Source organism: Leptodactylus fuscus, chromosome 7, assembly GCF_031893055.1.
Source record: "Leptodactylus fuscus isolate aLepFus1 chromosome 7, aLepFus1.hap2, whole genome shotgun sequence".
Taxonomy (NCBI): Eukaryota; Metazoa; Chordata; class Amphibia; order Anura; family Leptodactylidae; genus Leptodactylus; species Leptodactylus fuscus.
In genome coordinates this window covers 151,242,331-151,268,794 of record NC_134271.1, presented here as the reverse complement: position 1 = coordinate 151,268,794, position 26,464 = coordinate 151,242,331, and the positions used below count along the sequence as shown (strand labels likewise).

Below are 26,464 nucleotides of genomic sequence, written 5' to 3'. Positions count from 1 at the left end.
TTTCCAATTTTTTTTCAATGCCCCCGGTGTCGTAGTTCCTGTCCCACCTCCCCTGCGCTGTTATTGGTGCAAAAAAGGCGCCAGGGAAGGTGGGAGGGGAATCGAATTTTGGCGCACTTTACCACGCGGTGTTCGATTCGATTCGAACATGGCGAACACCCTGATATCCGATCGAACATGTGTTCGATAGAACACTGTTCGCTCATCTCTAGTCATCACGTCTCCTGCGCTGAGACGCATACGACTCATTGCCGGGTGAAGAGGAGGTGGAAGCGGGAGCAGCGGTGACTTAGGTAAGTAACATACCTTTTTTTTGTTTGTTTTATAATAGGCTGCTCACTGCCACCCCCACTTCCCCTTCTACTATAGGCCGCGGAGGGCGGCAGTGAGCAGGCTCAGGCCACGATCATACTACCACTATTATTATACTCGGGGATCCTTTCTGTGTGAAGTACAAATAACCTATATATAATGTTCTTATTTTTTTCATAGTTTGGCTGATTGTAATCTACCGGACACTGCTTGTAACAGGTTGACATCAGTAATCAGGAATAACCAGTCTCTGAAGATGCTCATTCTGTCGTATAACAAGCTGTCCGATCCTCAGCTCAGTGACTTGATGGAGGCTCTGTCCAATCCAGCTGGCAAAATAGAGATATTAGAGTGAGTATAAGAGATGTGTACAGGAGGAGACGTGGGGGACCAATAAATGGATTTTATTTTGTTGCTCTGCACCATTGTTATGCTTATGAGATAAACTGATTACCCGCTCATTCTATCATAAACATTTTATTAAAATTATCAAATTTTTCATAAAATTTGGCCAAGGACCCATGGATAGAAACACGGAATAAAGTCTAAATCAGTCCTCATAAGGTTCACTACCCCAAATCCCACCCGTCCTTCTGAAACCAACCATCTCTGATCACTTATCTAAACTTCCTCGTAACTCTATCGTAAACCTAAACTTTTAAACAACTTTAGATTTTTGGGCAGCAGCTGTGACGTTAATACATTTTACAATATACTTAATGCATATTAGCTCCTTTCCATAAAAACCTGGGCCGAAATCCACTTTCTGTCCCTTCTGTATACATTCAAATGATCCTCTCACTGGCTTATGGAGATCCAGGTTCTAGTAAGGCAAGGAAGCTGAGTCTGGCGAGGTCACTACAACAGTTGTACGTCGGTCTTTATAAACATAGAACAGTGCTTTTGATGTCATATGATAGGTGAGATTCTGTACATAGAATGCTCATATTTTCTGAGTAAATCTTAAAAAAAAACAACTCCATTATTTTTTTAGAGTTATATATAAAGGTTTTTTTTATTGTTTTATTTTATTGTTGTTTACGGAATATAAAGTGTAGCTTGCGCAAATCTTAAAAGAAATCTTTTGCATTTTCATAGGTTTTATTTACGTTCTAATTCTACATACATCACACATAGACGTACAGTAGTAATGGTGTCCATGGTACTAGTAGAGCATCCTTCTCTAATGTAAAAAAAATAGAATCTCTATTATTTCTGCAGGTGTTTTTTGTGTGTTCACCCAATAAAGTCCAGCCTGCTCAAAACTAAAAAAAAAATATTTGGGAATTTCATGGTATTTTTTTTTACCACTTTGGTTTGACCAATACACAATGTGCCGGAACATTGTTGTTAATTTAAACAAAATAATTTTAAGCATTCTCTGTATACACAAGTGCACATATATAATTCTAAATAATTATATTCTATCTATCCTATCTACAATCTATGAACTTTATACTAACTATACATTTCATCTTCTTATCGTTACAGTTTAGCTGAGAATTATCTACCAGACAATATCTGTAAATATTTCCCATCAATAATAAGGAATAACCAGTCCCTGAAGATAGTTACCCTATCTAGTAACAGTCTGTACGGCCCTCACTTCAGTGACTTGATGGACGCTCTGTCTAGTCCAGACTGCATGGTAGAAAAATTGCGGTGAGTATAAAAGATATATAAAGGGATGAAACATGTGGGGGACAATTTCAGAGAGCAAGGGGGTTGGGGATGCTAGCGGTAACATTACAATAAATACAATGCAGTAAGATTTTGTGCAGTCATACTCACAGGAGACTTCTTCTCACATTTCCCATCTCTTCCCTTTGGACCGCCATGACCACATCTTGCAGCTGTGATTTGACTCTAAAGTTTGAAACACAGACATCTTTGACTCCTCACTTCTCCACAGACATCCCACAGCGGCCCAAGACTGTGGGGCATAATAGAGGTTGCAGGGGGGCCGCTTTGGGGCATAATAGAAGTTACAGGGGCCACAGTGGACCCTTCAAGCTCTATTATGCCCCACAGTTGCAAACTCATGAACCATTATTATACTCAGGGGTCTCAGACCCCCGAGTATAATAATTGGAGCCCCAGGGGAGGAGAGAGAACATAATAAACAGTGTTACTCACCTGTACGGGATCCGATGTTAATCCTAGCAGGCTTCGGGCCTATATGGTAATGTCCCAGACGTCACGTGATCTGGGATATTAACATATAGGCCCAAAGCATGTGCTAGCAGTACCATATAGGCCCGAAGCCGGTGCTAGCAGTAACAGCCTGTTGCCATATGGACCCAAAGCCTGTGCTAGCAGTAACAGGCTATTACTACTACCACAGGCTTCGGGCGTATATTGTACTGCTAGGGCAGGCTTTGGGCCTATATGGTAATATCCCAGACCACGTGATGTCTGACATTACCATATAGGCCCGAAGCCTGCTAGGATTAACATCGGATCCCGGAGAGGTAAGTAACACTGTTTATTATGTTCCCTCACCTCCCCAGGGCTTCATTTATTATACTCGGGGGTCCGAAAAGACCCCTGAGTATAATAATACCGGTAGTGGGATCGCGACCTGGGCCCGGGACTATTCACTACCGCCCTCCGCGGCCTATAGTACAAGGGTAAGCGGGGGCGGCAGTGAGCAGGTCCGGGGAGGTTGGTAAATAGGCCGCTACCTGCTGGGAAATATTCCAGCAGGTAGCAGCCTATTATAAAACAAAAAAAAAAATTATTAGTTATTTTACTTACCGACCTCGCTGCTGCTACCTCTTCTCCTGGCAGTAAGATGTCTGTGTCTCAGCATAGGCGGCATGATGACACCGCCTGCGCTGAGATGTAGGTGTCTGAACCAGCACAGAAGAGTGGCGGCTCTATTGCGTTAGTTCAGGGGAAAATTTTTTTTAAAAAAAAAGCACCTGTGCTGCTGCCACCTTCGCAGCGCCGCCCGAGGCAGTCGCCTCACTGCTACGTTCATGTCTATGCCCAGACACAGAATCCGGACTGCAGAATACACCGCTAGGGGTACAGGGGTGGGAGACTTTCCCTGACGCTACGGCGGCTGGCTAGGCCCTGCCTGCGGGTGCTGGTCAGCTGTACCCAAGCTAGACTTGGCCCCGACAACTCCTGGCTCTAACACGAAGGCCTAGCCGAGAGATAGTGGGAGAGCTAAAAAAGAGCTAGGGACTTGGGATGCTAAGGTGGTCACCCCTAAAGAAACCAAGGTGCAGCTGCCGACAAAACAAACAGGATGGGATGTGCTGGACAACAGACACGCAGCACAACACAATACGCAACAATAGAATGAGGAGAGGGACGGTGGAAGGGTGAGGAAAGGGTTAACACAGGACTGGGGTAAAACAAACTGGAACCCAAACCTCACAAATAACCAGATAGTGCCAGGTAACCAGAACTGAAGGACAGGGCAGAGTAGAAGTGTGGAGGGGAAAACCAGACTCACACACAAGGCAGCACTCACACCACTTCTAAGTCAGCTATAGTTTCCACAAACAATACTCCTCCCTGAGCCACGAATTCCAGTTGGTTACAACGAAAACTAGCAACTAGTGAAGCCAGCCCTCTTCCTTATACAGGCCCTAAAACCGTCCGATAGGATGATGGTAATGACCAACACCTGAGGCTCAATCCAAAGAACCTCAAGTATATTCTAAAGGCCAATACTCAACGCACAAACAGATGCCCCAATGGCAAGGAAACCACCAGAACGACCCCAGACCACCGGATCAATCCCCCTCCAAACCCCAGCAGAAAAACACAGAAATTATTTACCAATATTCAGGTCGTGACACTCACCTAGCCTCATTAGAGGTGCGGTGCTGGTCTTTCCTCGTGTACAAAAGTCTTCTATGCTTATTCCACTTGTCTCTATCAGAAATAGCAAACCTTCGAAGATTCATTTAGTTCCAAGTTCAGGTGGTTTAGTCCAAAGATTTGTTTTGGGTGGAAAACACATTGTTTCAAATCAGAAATTAAATATGCTTGAAAATTATTTTATAACACTGCCAGGGCTCCTAGGAACCTATCTACAGTATAAAGCATAGCGTATAACACCCTTAGGACTCACGGAAACCTATCTAAAAAAATAGTATATGATACTGTCAGGAGTCTTAAGACTCTATATCTATAAAACAAAGTGTATGACACTAGGACTATATATATATATATATATATATATATATATATATATATTAGTGTAGAACACTGTCAGAGCTCCTAGGAACCTATCTATAAAACAAAGTGTAGAATACTGTCAGGGCTCCTAGGAACCTATCTATAAAACATAGTGTATAACACTGTCAGGGCTCCTAGGAACCTATCTATAAAACACTAGAGGGAGGACCCGGCTTCGCACGGGTATATTACAATTTATGTTTGTGTAGTGGCCCCATAAGAAATGTCCAATTTTACACTGGTGTATTTTGTATGTGGTTTATGTGTATGTCCATAAGCGTCATGTGATTATGTGTATCTCATTTTGGATATCAGTGAAAAACCTGTGATCAGTTGTTATGGATACCTGGAGTAAAGCTGTATCTAATCCTTCCCCGTGTAGTACTGTGTTTAGATGCAAGTATCTAATCCTTGTTGGTGTGGTACTGTGTGCAGATGCACATATCTAATCCTCCGGCGTGTGGTACTGTGTGCAGATGTGTGTATCTAATCCTCCCCCATGTGGCATTGTGTGAAGAGGCACGTATCTAATCCTCCGGTAAGTGAAACTGTGTGCAGACGTGCATATCTAATCTTACGGCATGTGGTACTATGTGCAGACGCACGTATCTAATCCTCTGGCGTGTGGTACTGTGTGCAGACAGGTGTATATAATCCTCTGGCATGAGGTACTGTGTGCAGATGCACGTATCTAATCCTCCCCCCTGTGGTACTGTGTGCTGAGACGCGTATCTAATTATCTGGCATGTCGTACTGTGTGCAGAGGCATGTATCTAATCCTCCAAAGTGTGGTACTGTGTTCAGACGCACGTATCTAATCCTCCCCTGTGTGGTATTGTGTGAAGAGGCGCGTATCTAATCCTACGGCATGTGGAACTGTGTGTAGACGCACGTATCTAATCCTACAGCATGTGGTACTGTATGCAGACGCGTGTATCTAATCCTATGGCGTGTACAACTGTGTGAAGATGTGCGTATCTAATTGTCTGACATGTGGAACAGTAAGCAGACGCGCGTATCTAATCCTACGGCATGTGGTACTGTGTGCAGATGCGCGTATCTAATCCTCCCCTGTGTGGTATTGTGTGATGAGGCGTGTATCTAATCCTACGGCGAGTGGAGCTGTGTGTAGACGCGCGTATCTAATCCTACGGCATGTGGTACTGTGTGCAGAGGCTTGTATCTAATCCTCCAAAGTGTGGTACTGTATGCAGACACACGTATCTAATCCTTCCCTGTGTGGTATTGTGTGAAGAGTCGCATATCTAATCCTACGGCGTGTGGAACTGTGTGTAGACGCGCGTATCTAATCCTTTGGCGTGTGGTACTGTGTGCAGATGCGCGTATCTAATTCTTCCCTGTGTGGTACTGTGTGCTGATGCGCGTATCTAATTCTCTGGCTTGTGGTACTGTGTGCAGAAGCATGTATCTAATCCTCCAAAGTGTGGTACTGTATGCAGACACACGTATCTAATCCTCCCCTGTGTGAAGAGGTGCGTATCTAATCCTACGGCATGTGGAACTGTGTGTAGATGCGCGTATCTAATCCTACAGCATGTGGTACTGTGTGCAGATACGTGTATCTAATCCTCTCTGTGTGGTACTGTGTGCTGAGACGCGTATATAATTCTCTGGCTTGTGGTACTGTGTGCAGAGGCATGTATCTAATCCTCCAAAGTGTGGTACTGTATGCAGACACATGTATCTAATCCTCCCCTGTGTGGTATTGTGTGAAGAGGCATATATCTAATCCTACGGCATGTGGTACTGTGTGCAGATGCGCGTATCTAATCCTCTGGCATGTGGTACTGTTTGCAGATGCGCGTATCTAATCCTCTGGCATGTGGTACTGTGTGCAGATGCGCGTATCTAATCCTCCCCTGTGTGGTACTGTGTGCTGATACATGTATCTAATTCTCTGGCTTGTGGTACTGTGTGCTGAGGCATGTATCTAATTCTCCAAAGTGTGGTACTGTGTGCAGACACACGTATCTAATCCTCCCCTGTGTGGTATTGTGTGAAGAGGTGCGTATCTAATCCTACGGCATGTGGAACTGTGTGTAGACGCGCGTATCTAATCCTCCCTGTGTGGTACTTTGTGCTGACGTGTATGTAATTCTCTGGCTTGTGGTACTGTGTGCAGAGGCATGTATCTAATCCTCCAAAGTGTGGTACTGTGTGCAGACACATGTATCTAATCCTCCCCTGTGTGGTATTGTGTGAAGAGGTGCGTATCTAATCCTACGGCATGTGGTACTGTGTGCAGATGTGCATATCTTATGCTTTGGCGTGTGGTATTGTGTGCAGATGCGTGTATCCAATCCTTTGGCATGTGGTACTGTGTGCAGACGCATGTATCCAATCCCCCAGCGTGTGGTACTTTGTGCAGACGCGTGTATCTAATCCTTCGGCATGTGGAACTGTGTGCAGAAGCGCGTATTTAATCCTCTGGTTTGTGGGACTGTGTGCAGACGCGTGTATCTAATCCTGTGGCGTGTGATACTGTGTGCTGATCTGTGTATCTAATCCTCTGTATCTCAGTTTGGATATCAGTGTTGTATTGTGCATGTGGAGTGACCGTGTGTATTGCAGTTGGAATATGAGTGAAAGACTTGCAGGTTTGTATTGGCTAAGGGGGGGGGGCATTGTGTTTGGAATGCTGTATCTCAGCAACGGTACGTCCGAGCAAGTTGGAGTCTCATCTTAAACCTTCCCGGATATCTGAAGTATCTCTGTACCAAATTTGGTGAAGATCGGTCCAGTCGTTTGGTTCGCATTAGAGCACAGACAGACAGACAGACAGACAGAAATTCATTTTTATAATATAGGGAGATAGTGTAGAACACTGTCAGGACTCCTAGGATCCTATCTATAAAACAAAGTGTAGAATACTCTTAGGGCTACTAGGAACCTATCTATAATACATAGTGTAGAATACTCTTAGGGCTCCTAGGAACCTATCTATAATACATAGTGTAGAATACTCTTAGGGCTCCTAGGAACCTATCTATAAAACATAGTGTAGAATACTCTTAGGGCTCCTAGGAACCTATCTATAATACATAGTGTAGAATACTCTTAGGGCTCCTAGGAACCTATCTATAATACATAGTGTAGAATACTCTTAGGGCTCCTAGGAACCTATCTATAATACATAGTGTAGAACACTGTCAGGGCTCCTAGGAACCTATCTATAAAACATAATGTAGAATACTGTCAGGACTCCTAGGAACCTATCTATAATACATAGTGTAGAACACTGTCAGGGCTCCTAGGAACCTATCTATAAAACATAGTGTAGAATACTCTTAGGGCTCCTAGGATCCTATCTATAAAACAAAGTGTAGAATACTCTTAGGGCTACTAGGAACCTATCTATAATACATAGTGTAGAATACTCTTAGGGCTCCTAGGAACCTATCTATAAAACATAGTGTAGAATACTCTTAGGGCTCCTAGGAACCTATCTATAATACATAGTGTAGAATACTCTTAGGGCTCCTAGGAACCTATCTATAATACATAGTGTAGAATACTCTTAGGGCTCCTAGGAACCTATCTATAATACATAGTGTAGAACACTGTCAGGGCTCCTAGGAACCTATCTATAAAACATAATGTAGAATACTGTCAGGACTCCTAGGAACCTATCTATAATACATAGTGTAGAACACTGTCAGGGCTCCTAGGAACCTATCTATAAAACATAATGTAGAACACTCTTAGGGCTCCTAGGAACCTATCTATAAAGCATAGTGTAGAATACTGTCAGGACTCCTAGGAACCTATCTATAATACATAGTGTAGAATACTGTCAGGACTCCTAGGAACCTATCTATAAAACATAATGTAGAATACTGTCAGGGCTCCTAGGACAGTATATCTATAAAACACAGTGTATGACGCTGTCAGGACTCCTTGGAACCTATCTATAAAACATAGTGTATAACGTTGTAAGGGTTCCAGGGACTCTATATTTCTAAAATGACAGTGAATACTATCAGGGTTTCTAGCGCTCTATATCAAGAAAAAAAAAAGAGTACAGTGAAGGAAATATTTGATCCCTTGCTAATTTTGTAAGATTGCCCACTGACAAAGACATGATCAGTCTATAATTTTAAAAGTAGGTTAATTTTAACAGTGATAGATAGGATATCAAATATAAAATCCAGAAAAGCAAATTGTATAAACTTTATAAATGTATTTGCATAGAGAAATAAGTATATGACTGCTCTGGCAAACAAGATTTAATACTTGGTGGCAAAACCCTTGTTGGCAAGCACAGCAGTCAGAGGAAGGCTCATCATGTCCTGCATCGATAGTATATCCATGGGCATCAGCATATACATTTTCATCATATTAAGACCGTTTATAATGGCATTACCATCATACGTTCACGATACGATGAATGTATTTAGACATCTCAATGATACTTGTTTTCCAGAGGGTCCAATGATCGTCAGTTTGGACGTGGAGGCGCTCTACAGCTCCATACACCATGACAAGTGGTTTAAAGCTGTAGGGCATTTCCTTGGCACTAGGGGGAGCCACTTATCCAGACATAAGCAGTTTGTCATGGATCTCCTACAGTTCATCCTTTCACACAGCTATTTTATTTGTTACAGCTGCTTCTTCCTCCAGACTGTCGAGACCACTATGGGGAGCCCGGTGGAACCCAGTTTTGCAAAATTATTTTTGAGTGGTGGGAGAAGCGGCTGGCTTTTGTGGATGAGATGGAGAAGTGGACATTGTTGATAGATGTCTGGTTCAGGTAGATCCACGATGTCCTCCTGTTTTGGTCGGGTATGGAGGACCATTTTTTGAGATTCTTCGATGTCCTGAACCATAATCACATTAAAATGAAATTTACTGCAACTATCAACCGCAAAGAAATCACGTTCCTCAATCTCTCTATTAAAATCGATCTTCAAGATTGTTTGTCTACAACAGTTTACTGCAAAGAAACTGCTATGAACAATTTGTTATTGTAGGAAGTCACCATCCAGGCCCGGCACATAGAGGGAAACCGAAAGGACAAGTCCTCAGAATGAGGCGTGATTGTTCTTGTGAATGTACTGACAGGAGGTGAATGGAGGACACAGGAGACACAGTAATAGAGCTAAAACAGATAGCGGAGGTTTCTCGGTAGCTGATGACTGGTGACAAGTTCTTCCATTTAGCTTTATTACCGTTATAGATCCCCTATGATGCAATAATCACAGATTTATGACACGCGATAAATTGAGGACATTCTAAAGTGAGAGATTCTAATTTTTTAGAACAAAGATGTGTCCACCAATACATTGAATTTTGCTAAGACGTCCAATTTTTTGCAACATGCTTAGCAAAATTCTTGACAACCGCTGGGTCATCACATATGTAAATATAGTATGTCATGCAGAATATTGTAAAACCAGATTGTTTTGAAATGCTAGTCATCGTCTCCATGTGATCCACATATCTTTCATGCCATGGGAAAAGTAATAAAGGACCCGCCTGTATATCTGGCAGCATGGCTGACATAAACTAAATGCAGGCAGAGCTGACAGCGCACGCCAGGGCAGTCATTTTTATTCTATTCCTACACGAGCTAGGAGGACCAGGACATTGCAGGGGGCATGATATAACGGCAAAGGTATAAGTAGAATAGCCTTTCTAAAGGCTGTTCTGATGTGTCCTTAGCATAAAATGCAATTTGATACCGAGAAGCGTGAGGAAATTTGGATTCAATGTGAATCGAAGATTTCCTGACATTCAGTTGGAATTCCACTTTGTCAGCTTCCATTCGCTCATCTTTAACAATAACACTATTATTGATGTATGACCAACATCTCGTCTTCTGATTCTTACAGATTGGCTTATAGTGCTCTGGAACACACTTCTTGCATACAGTTGGCATCTTTAATAAGAAAAAACAAGTCCCTCAAGATACTTGACCTGTCTAATAACTATCTGTCTGGTCGTCACTTCAGTGAGTTGATGGCTGCTCTGTCCAGTCCAGACTGCAGGATAGAGGAAGTAGAGTGAGTATAAGAGATGTGTACAGGAGGAGACATGTGGGGACAAGTTATACAGGGATGTTATCCTATTTTATGCTCCTCCGCACCATTGTTATGTCTATGAGATAAACTGCTGACTGCACCTTCATATGTGACATCTACTGATGTCTGACTGTCTCATGTCCTCATATCACATGTCATGTAAGAAATGTCATCTACCACCCATCTTATTGTGACACTACATTACTGTCCTCATATCCCAGTAATCCAGCTACTTCTCAGTTTTTGATTAGGAGCCATCTTGGCTTTAATATTTCTCTATTTTTCAGATAAGCAAACCCCTTGTTAGGATTGTGCAGAAGCTGCGGCCATGATATGGGCATCGCTGCCTGTTCCTCTGCACAATCCAGGGTTGCAGGGGTTAACCTGCCTTGCAACAGCCGGGCATGGTCAACTCTTTGATGGACTGGTGTGTCGGATGGACAATGGACGCTCAGATTGGACAGCTGGGCTATTTGCTGGTGACTGCCCCTTGCCTATATAAGGGGGCTGGCCTGATTGCCCGGCGCTCTAAGATCCATTCTCAAACCTGAAATAATGTGTGTGTGTGTGTGTGTGTGTGTGTGTGTGTGTTTTCCAGCATGTAAAACCTTAGTTGGCCTAGCTAGCAATTTATCAGTGAGATAACAATACCACTATTAGGCAGGCAGCATGCTGCCTTGTATGTTGTGTGGTGAAGTACTCAGTAGGCTTTAGCTAGCTTTGCTTCTCAGTCAGGGTTTACTGGAAGTGGGCTTGGCAGTAGTTGGCTTGGTGGTTGGGTGGAACAGCAACACACAGGGTTACTTGGTCTCTGGCTAGTCCAGGAGTTCTGGCTAGCCAGTTTGCTTATTTGTAGTGGCTGCTCTAATTGCACAGGTCTCTGTGATTTATAACAGAGCACACCTGGTTGTTTAATTTAGTTGGCAGTGACACTAACTGTCAGACAGTGTTCACACTAGGTGTTAGCAGTTCAGTAGCCCAGAGGGCTCCGCAGGGTTTTCATTTATTTAGTTTTTTTTTAATAAACCGTGCTGACCATAACACCCCTCCAGATTTATTTTGTTTTGAGTCCGGGTGACTCAGGTCCCTGATTTGTTTTAGGTTGGACAAGTTTGGTACAAATCACAACTTAAAGTGGCTTACAACATAGTGTAAAATACTCTTAGGGCTCCTAGAAACCTATCTATAAAACATACTGTAGAATACTCTTAGGGCTTCCTAGGAACCTATCCATAAAACATACTGTAGAATACTCTTAGGACTTCTAGGAACCTATCTATAAAACATAGTGTAGAATACTCTTAGGGCTCATAGGAACCTATCTATAAAACATAGTGTAGAATACTGTCAGGGCTCCTAGGAACCTATCTATAAAACATAGTGTAGAATACTCTTAGGGCTCCTGAGAACCTATCTATAAAACATAGTGTAGAATATTCTTAGGGCTCCTAGGAACCTATCTATAAAACATAGTGTAGAATACTCTTAGGGCTCCTAGGAACCTATCTATAAAACATAGTGTAGAATATTCTTAGGGCTCCTAGGAACCTATCTATAAAACATAGTGTAGAATATTCTTAGGGCTCCTAGGAACCTATCTATAAAACATAGTGTAGAATACTCTTAGGGCTCCTAGGAACCTATCTATAAAACATATTGTAGAATACTCTGAGGGCTTCCGAGAAACATATCTATAAAACATAGTGTAGAATACCCTAGCAACAAAGTGAACCAGCCACACAAAATATATGAATAAAAATTAACTTTTATTAAGTGCTCCTAAAAAGGTGTAGCAACATATATACATACAAAATATATAAACAAACATAAAACAAAATCATATAGGGGTAGACAATGCTACAAATACCAACTTGTCAGCCATGGAATGTACACTGGATGGCAACACTAATATCATGGTACAAAGGGCTCAACCATAGCTAAGACTGAAAGTGTCCAATAATAAAGTGTTGTAAATGAAAACAACAAATAATCAGTGTAATAACCCACAGATAGCTATGAGACTGCCCACATAAGATGATCCAAGATGAGCCTCCATACATACCAACAGTAAAGGGACCCGACGCGCGTTTCACCTGTGCTTGACAGGTTTCGTCAGGGGACTCTTAGGGCTCCTAGGAGCCCATCTATAAAACATAGTATAGGATACTCTTAGTACTCCTAGGAAACTATCTATAAAACATAGTGTAGAACACTCTTAGGACTCCTAGGAACCTATCTATAAAACATAGTGTATAACACTGTCAGGGCTCCTAGGAACCTATCTATAAAACATAGTGTAGAATATTCTTAGGGCTCCTAGGAACCTATCTATAAAACATAGTGTAGAATACTCTTAGGGCTCCTAGGAACCTATCTATAAAACATATTGTAGAATACTCTGAGGGCTTCCGAGAAACATATCTATAAAACATAGTGTAGAATACTCTTAGGGCTCCTAGGAACCTATCTATAAAACATAGTGTAGGATACTCTTAGGACTTCTAGGAACCTATCTATAAAACAGTGTAGAATACTCTTAGGGCTCCTAAGAACCTATCTATAAAACATAGTGTAGAATACTCTTAGGACTCCTAGGAACCTATCTATAAAACATAGTGTAGAATACTCTTAGGGCTCATAGGAACCTATCTATAAAACATAGTGTAGAATACTGTCAGGGCTCCTAGGAACCTATCTATAAAACATAGTGTAGAATACTCTTAGGGCTCCTGAGAACCTATCTATAAAACATAGTGTAGAATATTCTTAGGGCTCCTAGGAACCTATCTATAAAACATAGTGTAGAATACTCTTAGGGCTCCTAGGAACCTATCTATAAAACATAGTGTAGAATATTCTTAGGGCTCCTAGGAACCTATCTATAAAACATAGTGTAGAATATTCTTAGGGCTCCTAGGAACCTATCTATAAAACATAGTGTAGAATACTCTTAGGGCTCCTAGGAACCTATCTATAAAACATATTGTAGAATACTCTGAGGGCTTCCGAGAAACATATCTATAAAACATAGTGTAGAATACCCTAGCAACAAAGTGAACCAGCCACACAAAATATATGAATAAAAATTAACTTTTATTAAGTGCTCCTAAAAAGGTGTAGCAACATATATACATACAAAATATATAAACAAACATAAAACAAAATCATATAGGGGTAGACAATGCTACAAATACCAACTTGTCAGCCATGGAATGTACACTGGATGGCAACACTAATATCATGGTACAAAGGGCTCAACCATAGCTAAGACTGAAAGTGTCCAATAATAAAGTGTTGTAAATGAAAACAACAAATAATCAGTGTAATAACCCACAGATAGCTATGAGACTGCCCACATAAGATGATCCAAGATTAGCCTCCATACATACCAACAGTAAAGGGACCCGACGCGCGTTTCACCTGTGCTTGACAGGTTTCGTCAGGGGACTCTTAGGGCTCCTAGGAGCCCATCTATAAAACATAGTATAGGATACTCTTAGTACTCCTAGGAAACTATCTATAAAACATAGTGTAGAACACTCTTAGGACTCCTAGGAACCTATCTATAAAACATAGTGTATAACACTGTCAGGGCTCCTAGGAACCTATCTATAAAACATAGTGTAGAATATTCTTAGGGCTCCTAGGAACCTATCTATAAAACATAGTGTAGAATACTCTTAGGGCTCCTAGGAACCTATCTATAAAACATATTGTAGAATACTCTGAGGGCTTCCGAGAAACATATCTATAAAACATAGTGTAGAATACTCTTAGGGCTCCTAGGAACCTATCTATAAAACATAGTGTAGGATACTCTTAGGACTTCTAGGAACCTATCTATAAAACAGTGTAGAATACTCTTAGGGCTCCTAAGAACCTATCTATAAAACATAGTGTAGAATACTCTTAGGACTCCTAGGAACCTATCTATAAAACATAGTGTAGAATACTCTTAGGGCTCCTAGGAACCTATGTATAAAACATAGTGTAGAATACTCTTAGGGCTCCTAGGAGCCTATGTATAAAACATAGTGTAGAATACTCTTAGGGCTTCCTAGGAACATATCTATAAACCATAGTGTAGAATACACTTAGGGATCCTAGGAACCTATCTATAAAACATAGTGTAGAACACTGCTAGGGCTCCTAGGAACCTATCTATAAAACATAGTGTAGAATACTCTTAGGACTCCTAGGAACCTATCGATAAAACATAGTGTAGAACACATTTAGGGCTCCTAGGAACCTATCTAAAAAAACAGTGCAGAATACTCTTAGGGCTCCTAGGAACCTATCGCTAAAACATAGTGTAGAACTGTAAGGATTGGAGTCAGGGTCAGGCAGTGCAAAGTGACACAGCTGGGAAAGCAACACTGTGCAACTAATGACAAAAGGGGTTGCAGGCCCTGCAGCTATAACTACGCTGTAATATCTGAGATGAGGCAGACCAATGCACTTCCTAATTGAAGTGCGCCTACCACGACTCCTTACGCTTCTATCCCGCGGGCTAGGATAAGGGAAGAAGAGGCCCTGAAAGTCCTAGGGACTGGAGTCACGGGGTCACACCTAAACAGAAAGCACAGTGTAAATGCAATGCAAAACAAAAGACTAAACAGCATGGAACAAGGGAGGACCACAAGTCGCAGCAAGACACAGAAGAGAAGGCGAGGTCAGACGAGCAAGAGGTCAAGCCAGGAGATATAATAAAGGTACCGAATCAAAAGACAAGGGATAGTCAAAAATACAAGCTGTGTATATAACCAAGGAACAGACCGAATACAAACAGACAGGGAAACAGACTGAGCAGGGGGACCAGGAAACCCAAAGTGAATGGCTGGCATGGATCCATGCCTGGGTGGGGTTTAAATAGCAGCAGAGAACACACCTGATGGCTAATGACATGGAGACTGAGAGCAAGGAAAAGATTAACCCTTAATGACCTAAGCACACCCAATAGAACTCCTAATACGTCTCCCAGGGAGACGCCGCGCAGCAAGGAGACCGCGGCGACTCCGTATCCTGACAAGAACACTTTTAGGGCTCCTAGTAACCTATCTATAAAACATAGTGCAGAATACTCTTAGGGCTCCTAGGAACCTATCTCAAAAAAATAGTGTAGAATACTCTTAGGGCTCCTAGGCACCTATCTATAAAACATAGTTTAGAATACTCTTAGGGCTCCTAGGAACCTATCTAAAAAACATAGTGCAGTTCCTTCCACTGCTCCAATCTAGTGGCCCAGAACTCCCATTTATGCAAAAGCAAACTGGTAAAGGAAAGTAAAAATAAGTGGCATACGCATAGAAATGATGATCAACCCTGAAATATTATATAAAATATATGAATTTTTAATGACTCATAAAGTTAAAAACATTGAAAAACAGAGAGTAGATCAAGATATATGAACACTTGTGCATACAGAGAAACATCAAATATTTTGTTCAGATTAACACAATCATTCATAGTCCAAACACCAGACCAGAGTCAATAAAACAACAACATGAAATTACCCCAATTTAATTTTTAAAGATTAGTGCAGTCTAGACTGTATATTGGGTGAACAAAAAATAAAACGTTTGTATATTTTATTTTTTTAAAGACAAAGTCAACTGTAGCCCAAAAAGCTTCATGAGGTAGTCACCAGAAATGGTTTTCACTTCACAGGTGTGCCCTGTCAGGTTTAATAAGTGGGATTTCTTGCCTTATAAATGGGGTTGGGACCATCAGTTATGTTGTGCAGAAGTCAGGTGGATACACAGCTGATAGTCCTACTGAATAGACTGTTAGAATTTGTATTAGGGCAAGAAAAAAGCAGCTAAGTAAAGAAAAACGAGTGGCCATCATTACTTTGAGAAATGAAAGTCAGTCAGCCCCCCAAAAATGGGAAAACTTTGAAAGTATCCCCAAGTGCAGTTGCAAAAACCATCAAGCGCTACAAAGAAACTGGCTCACATGAGGACCGCCCCAAGAAAGGAAGACCAAGAGTCACCTCTGCTGCGGAGGATAAGAACTGCCCCAGGAAAGGAAGACCAAGAGTCACCTCTGCTGCGGAGGATAAGTTCATCCGAGTCACCAGCCTCAGAAATCGCAGGTTAACAGCAGCTCAGATTAGAGACCAGGTCAATGCCACACAGAGTTCTAGCAGCAGACACATCTCTACAACAACTGGTAAGAGTAGACTTTGTGCAGCAGCCGACCTTCATGGTAAAATAGCTGCTAGAAAACCACTGCTAAGGACCGGCAACAAGCAGAAGAGAACACAAGGAATGGACATTAGACCAGTGGAAATCTGTGCTTTGGTCTGATGAGTCCAAATTTGAGATCTTTGGTTTCAACCAGCGTGTCTTTGTGCAACGCAGAAAAGGTGAATGGATAAACTCTACATGCCTGGTTGCCACTGCGAAGCATGGAGGAGGAGGTGTGATGGTATGAGGGTGCTTTGCTGGTGGCACTGTTGGGGATTTATTCAAAATTGAGGGCATACTGAACCAGCATGGCTACCACAGCATCTTACAGCGGCATGCTATTCCATCCGGTTTGCGTTTAGTTGGACCATCATTTATTTTTCAATAGGACAATGACCCCAAACACCTTCAGGCTGTGTAAGGACTATTTGACCAAGAAGGAGAGTGATGGGGGCTACGCCAGATGACCTGGCCTCCACAGTCACCAGACCTGAACCCAATCCAGATGGTTTGGGGTGAGCTGGACCGCAGAGTGAAGAAAAAAGGGCCAACAAGTGCTAAGCATCTCTGGGAAGTCCTTCAAGACTGTTGGAAGACCATTTCCGGTGACTGCCTCTTGAAGCTCATCAAGAGAATGCCATGAGTGTGCAAAGCAGGAGTCAAAGCAAAAGGAAGCGAGAATATAAGACAGATTTTCAGATGTTTCACATTTTTTGTTAAGTATATAATTCCACATGTGTTACTTCATAGTTTTGATGTCTTCAGTGTGAATCTACAATTTTCATAGTCATGAAAATACAGAAAAATCTTTGAATGAGAGGGTGTGTCCAAACTTTTGATCTGTACTGTATATATATATATATATATATATATATATATATATATATATGCTGTATATATGTGTGTGTGTGTAAAGATGGAATTGCTCTATTGCAAGTACTGTCAGACTATATCAGATTATTGGCAATTAAAGTGTTAATTTTCTTTGTAAGCAGCAGCACAGATTCCAGTCACTGTCTATGAAAGTTTCCTATCTATGTCTAACTATTATATAATAACTATTGCTGGACTTCCTGAATTTTCTGACATATGTTGCCTATAATCTAGCTGTGCTGCAGGGAGATGAATCACATATCTGTTTGCATGTCCATCATTACAGCAATTGAAGGCTGATCAATAGTGTCAGTAGTGTCCAAGCTTCTGTGTATCGTATAACAACAGCAATGTACGGTCCACCTAAGAGTATTCTACACTATGTTTTATAGATAGGTTCCTAGGAGCTCTGACAATATTCTACACTATGTTTTATAGATAGGTTCCTAGGAGCTCTGACAATATTCTACACTATGTTTTATAGCTAGGTTCCTAGGAGCCCTAAGATTATTCTACACTATGTTTTATAGATAGGTTCCTAGGAGCCCTAAGATTATTCTACACTATGTTTTATAGATAGGTTCCTAGGAGCCCTAAGAGTTTTCTACACTATGTTTTATGGATAGGTTCCTAGGAGCCCTAAGAGTATTCTACACTATGTTTTATAGATAGGTTCCTAGGAGCCCTAAGAGTGTTCTACACTATGTTTTATAGATAGGTTCCTAGGAGCCCTAAGAGTATTCTACACTATGTATTATAGATAGGTTCCTAGGAGCCCTAAGAGTTTTCTACACTATGTTTTATAGATAGGTTCGTAGGAGTCCTAAGAGTATTCTACACTATGTTTTATAGATAGGTTCCTAGGAGCCCTAAGAGTGTTCTACACTATGCTTTATAGATAGGTTCCTAGGAGTCCTAAGAGTTTTCTACACTATGTTTTATAGATAGGTTCCTAGGAGCCCTAAGAGTATTCTACACTATGTTTATAGATAGGTTCCTAGGAGTCCTAAGAGTATTCTACACTATGTTTTATAGATAGGTTCCTAGAAGCCCTAAGAGTATTCTACACTATGTATTATAGATAGGTTCCTAGGAGCCCTAAGAGTATTCTACACTATGTTTTATAGATAGGTTCCTAGAAGCCCTAAGAGTATTCTACACTATGTTTTATAGATAGGTTCCTAGGAGCCCTAAGAGTGTTCTACACTATGCTTTATAGATAGGTTCCTAGGAGTCCTAAGAGTTTTCTACACTATGTTTTATAGATAGGTTCCTAGGAGCCCTAAGAGTATTCTACACTATGTTTATAGATAGGTTCCTAGGAGTCCTAAGAGTATTCTACACTATGTTTTATAGATAGGTTCCTAGAAGCCCTAAGAGTATTCTACACTATGTATTATAGATAGGTTCCTAGGAGCCCTAAGAGTATTCTACACTATGTTTTATAGATAGGTTCCTAGGAGCCCTAAGAGTTTTCTACACTATGTTTTATAGATAGGTTCCTAGGAGCCCTAAGAGTATTGTACACTATGTTTTATAGATAGGTTCCTAGGAGCCCTAAGAGTGTTCTACACTATGTTTTATAGATAGGTTCCTAGGAGTCCTAAGAGTATTCTACACTATGTTTTATAGATAAGTTCCTAGGAGCACTAAGAGTATTCTACACTATGTTTTATAGATAGGTTCCTAGGAGCCCTGACAGTATTCTACACTATGTTTTATAGATAGGTTCCTAGGAGCACTAAGAGTATTCTACACTATGTTTTATAGATAGGTTCCTAGGAGCCCTAAGAGTATTCTACACTATGTTTTATAGATAGGTTCCTAGGAGTCCTAAGAGTATTCTACACTATGTTTTATAGATAGGTTCCTAGGAGTCCTAAGAGTGTTCTACACTATGTTTTATAGATAGGTTCCTAGGAGCCCTAAGCGTATTCTACACTATGTTTTATAGATAGGTTCGTAGGAGTCCTAAGAGTATTCTACACTATGTTTTATAGATAGGTTCCTAGGAGCCCTAAGAGTTCTCTACACTATGTTTTATAGATAGGTTCCTAGGAGTCCTAAGAGTATTCTACACTATGTTTTATAGATAGGTTCCTAGGAGCCCTAAGAGTTTTCTACACTATGTTTTATGGATAGGTTCCTAGGAGCCCTAAGAGTATTCTACACTATGTTTTATAGATAGGTTCCTAGGAGCCCTAAGAGTGTTCTACACTATGTTTTATAGATAGGTTCCTAGAAGCCCTAAGAGTATTCTACACTATGTTTTATAGATAGGTTCCTAGAAGCCCTAAGAGTATTCTACACTATGTATTATAAATAGGTTCCTAGGAGCCCTAAGAGTTTTCTACACTATGTTTTATGGATAGGTTCCTAGGAGCCCTAAGAGTATTCTACACTATGTTTTATAGATAGGTTCCTAGGAGCCCTAAGAGTGTTCTACACTATGTTTTATAGATAGGTTCCTAGGAGCCCTAAGAGTATTCTACACTATGTTTTATAGATAGGTTCCTAGAAGCCCTAAGAGTATTCTACACTATGTATTATAAATAGGTTCCTAGGAGCCCTAAGAGTATTCTACACTATGTTTTATAGATAGGTTCCTAGGAGCCCTAAGAGTATTCTACACTATGTTTTATAGATAGGTTCCTAGGAGCCCTAAGAGTTTTCTACACTATGTTTTATAGATAGGTTCCTAGGAGTCCTAAGAATATTTTACACTATGTTGTAAGCCACTTTAAGCTGTGATTTGTACCAAACTTGTCCATCCTAAAACAAAACAGGGATCTGAGTCGGCCGAACCCAAAACATAATAAATCCGGAGGGGTTTGTTTATCGGTAACAGTAATAATTCCAGCCTACACACAGTCTCAACATCCAAAAAAGCCTGTCTGGGCCAGACCTTGAGGGAGCACAGAGAGAAGGTTGTGGCAGTGGTGGTGGAGAAAGCAATATGTGCCCAGTCATCTGGCAGTTGTGCAACTGAAAGAGAACATGTCAGTTTTTTGACGTGAAAAACAGTCAATCAAAGAAATTGAAATGAATGACACAGAAATCACTGAATTTATTGTTATGTGAATAAGGCCTAAGATTACACAGATTCATCTTCTGTCTTCACTGACTAGTCTGAGTTTATGAGAAAATCTTCTCAATATAAAATTATTGTGACTAATTCTGCATATTCTGCTTTCTGTTCTAGTTTGAGGGAAAATCCATTGTCAGAAAAGGAGAAGAAGGCCTTAAACCGCCTGAGTAAAAATAAAGCAAATCTGAAGATATTTTACTGAAGAAACAAGAATCTGGACTTTTATATCTATGAGGATCACATACCGGGGCCAAATATGTCCAATACGCAATACATGGAGATGGATGAAAAACAAAACCTATAAATCTCATCAGAACTGATACAATCTGGAGTTTGTATTTTTGCATTTGTGATATAAACTCCCAACTTTCCCAAGAGCTTTTGTTTTAGCTGCATTGACTGGGCCTGTTACCTATTTGCAGGTTGGTACCATTATGGCAATACCAAATTTTTTACAATGTTTTTGTAAGATTTTCCCTTTTTTAAAAAAAAATACAAAAGAATTTCTTTGAGTTGCCATAGTGACACCTGTACCTTTTTTATTAACATTTCCGTGTACAGAATTGTGTAAGGCATCTTGTTATGCGGTGTAAGTTGTAATTTTTGTTGACACCATTTTGGGAATTGTCTGAATGATTTAGATTTATTTATTTTTAACTTTATTTTTCACAATTTTTAGCACACAGACTTTAATTAGGCACAGACATATTGAGCACTTGTAGTTTGTGTAGGCTAGCCTGGAGTAATAGACCTAGATTCATGGCAGCCTGTAATACGGGTCTGGAAGCCTTCAATAGCCTCCGAGCTCTCATGGAATCGCATCACTGCACATTGGTCTGTCTTCGGGGGGCAACCGAAGAAACATAGTGGAGAACACAGATGGCCAATCTTCTGAAGCCTCGGTTACATTTGACCAAGCCATCTGAAGGCAAATCACTGAGGGTTACTTCCCATTCCTTATACAATAAGTCACATCTTTCTATTAATTTTTGGGTTGATAGCTTCTTGGACCTTTTAGATCAATTCCTACGATTAGGTCCTGATGAATCTGTGAAGTTTAAACAGGGGAAATGCGTAGACTTTAGGAGGATAGCGTGGTGATTCATTTTAGTCAGCAGCTATATGCAGCGTTTCTGAATACATCTGTCCCTAGCTGATTATATTGGAGGGATGAATATAGGCTACAACTAGTGATGGAGGACTGGTCGGAGAATCAAATCAGTAGAATGGTTCCCCTTGATCGACATAGTTTTGAACCATTTACGGTCAGTGTTGAATCCATGAACTACAACCAATACATCAATGATTGATGAGTGTGATAGGGTTAATATGGTGGAGCTATGTGTTGGTCTACCCAGTAGTGCACGCTAATTTTGTACATGGTAGCCTGACTTTAGAGAGCCTACCAGATGGAGATGAGCTGTACTATGGTATACCTGAGTACTAAGGACACCTGGGAAGAAATGTGACTGTATTACATGGCTTGTGAGCCAATTACAGACTCATACAGGGGCTTAGATAGTCATTGAGCCTATGGTGTTGGGGTGGTTCCAGGGAAGCTACTAATATATAGAGAGTTACCCTGGTGTGATTCTACTGCAGATACCATCACTGACATTTTTTAGAATTAGTGGACATCCTTTTGTATGTAATTATTTTACTTAACATTCTTAAAAGTTAAAGTGATTCTATCATTAGAATCCCTTTTTGAACTAAGACGATGTCGGAATAGCTTTAAGAAAGGCTCTTCTCCTCCTACCTTTATTATTCATATCCGGCCACCGTTGTTTAGTTTTTTGCCATGTGCAAATGAGTCTTCAGAAAGCACAGGGGGCGTTCCCTTTGCCACCCAAAAACTCTCCAGCGATGCCTCTGTTTTTTTTCTCCAACGGCCTCTTTGCCACGTCATTGGCCGCATCTTCAGCCGAAAGAGCCGACTGCACATAGGAGAGTTTCTAAGGTTTAGACCCCAATTCAGAACTGAATTGGTTCCTTAAAAAGCAGGTATTGGAAATTTTCCCAAGCATGTGAAAAATTGCTGCTGAACTTCTAAGCCTTCTAACATCATATAAAAATAAGAGAGTGCAAAACAATTATGTCAACATAAAGCCGACTTTTGTTACAAGTTAATAATTTCCTATTCGGTGTGGTATGATTGTCTGTCGTACAAAAGTACAAAGGTAAATTTTGAAATTTGCTAACTTTTCCATTTTTTTCTGTAAATTATGGATATTTTTATAAATAAATTCTCAACATATTGGCCAAATCTTACCACTAAGGGGGCGTTCACACTACCGTCGGTATCCGATGGTAGTGTCCGCTCCTAGTGTCCGCTCAAAATCTGTCACGGACATCAGGAGCGGACACTAGCTGTGTCCGTGACACCTGTCATTTATTTCAATGGGCATCGGGTGCGTTCTTTTGCACTCCGTGCCCTTCCTTCCCTGTCCGCAAGTGAAGATGTCCGACTTCTCAAGCGGACAGAAGAACCCTGCATGCATAACTAATCACATCCTTGCATAGGCTTTAGACAGGCAATTCCACACCTACCTTTAGTATGTACAGTAGATTGCCTCAGTGGTTTCCGAATAAGTCCGTTTTTATTCATATGCTAATGAGTTTCCAGCCAGCACAGGAAGTTCCCAGCAGCACTCATCCCTGCTATTATCTCCTATGTGTGTGTACCAACAGGAAGCTGAGTCATCATCAGCAGCAGCCTCCTCGTGCACCAGTCTAATTAGCATATGAATAAAAACAGACTTATTCACAAACCACTAAAGGTAGGTGTGGAATAGCATTTCTAAAGGCTATGCAAGGATTTGTTTGGTTAAAAATGACTTTTCCCAGTGATAGAGCCCCTTTAAGGGGTTAATCTATAAGGTGCTATACAATAAGCATATAGTCTATACCCCTCTGTAACATTTATAACAGGTGTGAGAAGGTGACAGGCAGAGTGCTGGAGTCCTGGTATATCTCCCCCAGATTCCTGACATATGTGTGGTCCAGGGCGGGTCTTGAATAGGTTTCAGCCCCAAGGTGTGGGTCATAGGCTCCTTACTGGACCATATGGGTAAGTTCACACGGAGATTTTTGGTCAGGATTTTGAGGTCATATCCGCCTCAAAATCCTGACCAAAAAGACAGCTCCCATTGAAATTAATGGGAGCTGCTCAGGAGCTTCCGAAAAGGAAGTGAGGTGCTCATTCTTCAGGCTGTTTCGCCTCGCGATTTGGCCTGAAGACACACCCTCCTCCAGACTAGGCCCATCATTGGGCCTAATCTGGAGCGGAGTGCTGCCGGTGCAGTGCACCGGCTTTCAGTCGCGGCTACCCGGCTTTTGCCTCCGCCTCAGGTTCCCATCCAAAAAACCCTGTGTGAACTTACCCTATGGTATATTCGCCTCAAAATCCTGACCAAAAAGACGGCACCCATTGAAATCAATGGGAGTCGCTCAGGAGCTTTTTCAGGGAGTTGGCTTTCAGTCGCGGCTACCTGGCTTTTGGATCCTGGCTTTTGAAGCCGCCTCAGGTTCCGATCCAAAAAGCCCCATGTGAACTTACCCTTAGGATAAGTTCACACAGGGTTTTTTTGGTCAGGATTTTGAGGCCGTATCAAAAGACGACTCCCACTGAAATCAATGGGAGCCAGTCAGTTCTTTTTTTCCGGGAGCCGTTTGTTCCGGCTCTTGGAAAAAAGAAGCAACATGCTTATTCTTTCAGGCGGATTTCCTCGCGACATCCACCTGGAGACACTCCATCCTGAATAGGCCCATTCATTTGGGCCTATTCCGGAGTTGAGTGCGCGACTGGATGCTGGTGCATCCAGTCGCAGCCACCCGTATTTTGGACTGGAACCTGAGGTGGCCTCCAACTCAGGTTCCGGTCCAAAAAATCCTGTGTGAACTTACCCTTATCCTGCACAGGATGTTTGGTTCAAATGGAGCATAAGCACTCAACCACTGATGATCTGGCATAGTCATATGAACAGGCAGAAGGTAAAGAAAAATATTAAGTTGCCTCCCTATGCCCTAAAAAAAGAACTAGAACACCCTTTTAATAAGGTGCATTTTTTTTCATGGAATCTACATCAACTAATAAGTGGTTTAAAGTTAGACTAGACAAAGTAAAAATCCATCACCTTTATCAAACAGTATCAGCCACTTTGATGAATTTGGTGCAGTTCAAAGAAGATCTTTCACCACCTCCAACAAGTTCAGTTCAATGCATCATTTAATAGCTGCCGCTCCACTGACTTTGGTACATTTGGATTTTTTTCTCCTTTTTTCCCCTTTTTATCCCCCACCATTCCTGAGCAATCAGTGCTGTTAGTTATAGTTCCGGATATGCTATTTAGGCTGTGTACTGTCAGGAGGGCGGGGTCAGGCAGGGTAAGATTTTGAAATCTGACACTGGCTGCCTCTGTTTGGAGCTGTGATTGCATGCAATAGATAACAGCGGAGACCCGTCAGCTATGGCAGACGCCATATTTAAACACCCGACGTTTGCCGAAATAGTACAGAAATGTCAGGTGTGGGTTAAACCTAAGGAGAAAGCAAGATCCACATGGTTGATGGACTCAAGTTAAGGTAGCAGTAACGGTTCTATGTAGTTAAGGTAAACTCCTCTTCACTACATGTGAGGGCACTGCATACCAGTATCTGTAAGGACAATGACACCACCAGATGGAATGGCAATCTCATTATAATGAACGGTGCTCATCAGATTGGGGAGATTTCCAATTATTAATCAAAAGAAAAAGATGTGAGAAAGTACACAAGACTATGGTGACTATTATCAAGTCTTATACTCTGGACGGATGTAGTGTGCAGAAAAATGCAAAAGAGTGGGTACCCCCAAATTCCCAGGTTACTCGTGCTATCTCAGTAGCTGAGGATCAAATAGCATTCTCAGGTTATGAATATAAGTACCAATTCAGACATAATAAAGAATTATTCAGCACTGGGGACCAGGGTGGGAAATTGCCGGGGAGCCCCCTGGACCCAGTGCAGGTGGTGGGTGACAGAAGGACACTGTCTGTGGTGAGCTCCATGCTGGAGAATAATTCCCATCCCATGTATGAGACCATGAAAGCACTGGGCAGTACTGTAAGTGACCGTCTGCTTCACCCCAAGTGCGAGAAGGAGCTATTGGAGATCCTTCCTCCCAACCGCGATCAGGATGTATAATCTACATCAGGCCAAGCGAAGACACTCCGCACAGAGAACTGAATGATCCTGAGTCTTTCTTTTTCTTTAGTTGCTATGACTCCTAGTATATTTCTATCTGTTATGAGCTTGTATGTATTCTTTCTTGTAATATATTACTGTATTATTCATGCTGTAACACACTGAATTTCTCCATGGCGGGACTATTATCTTATTCAAAGATTCTGTGAACAATGATATGACCGATGATCGAAGAAGAGCATCAGCTAAGGAACATAGTGTTACCAGAGAAAGTAGCACTAGACTTGGTTTTTGTAAAAGAAGAAGGCATGTGTACTGGGATAGACAAAGAATGCTATACATGGATTGAGATGACTCTTCAAGTTGTGCAAGGCTATATAGAAAAGAATCTTGTAAAATGGTTGAAAATGGGCGGAATCCAATTGGGGATACATCTTGGAGCTTTGGAAGATAGTTTTCAGGACTCTTTTTGCTACAAGCACAGATTGTTATGGTCATTATGGTCAATCTCTATACTGCTTGTTAAGATTTTTATTGCTTATGTGCCTAAGTTGCTCACAAAATGCTCTTTTAGACCGGGG

General features: G+C 41.4%; 1 protein-coding gene across 1 annotated transcript in view; it reads left to right on the top strand.

Moving 5' to 3' along the window:
- Positions 1–26,464, top strand: part of LOC142214348 (NACHT, LRR and PYD domains-containing protein 3-like) — a 65,950-nt gene that overhangs the window by 28,947 nt on the left and 10,539 nt on the right. The window contains exons 5-6 of the mRNA XM_075283282.1: positions 1,804–1,974; positions 10,362–10,532. Of these exons, the coding sequence (XP_075139383.1) occupies positions 1,804–1,974; positions 10,362–10,532 (342 nt within the window). The remainder of the gene's footprint in view (positions 1–1,803; positions 1,975–10,361; positions 10,533–26,464) is intronic.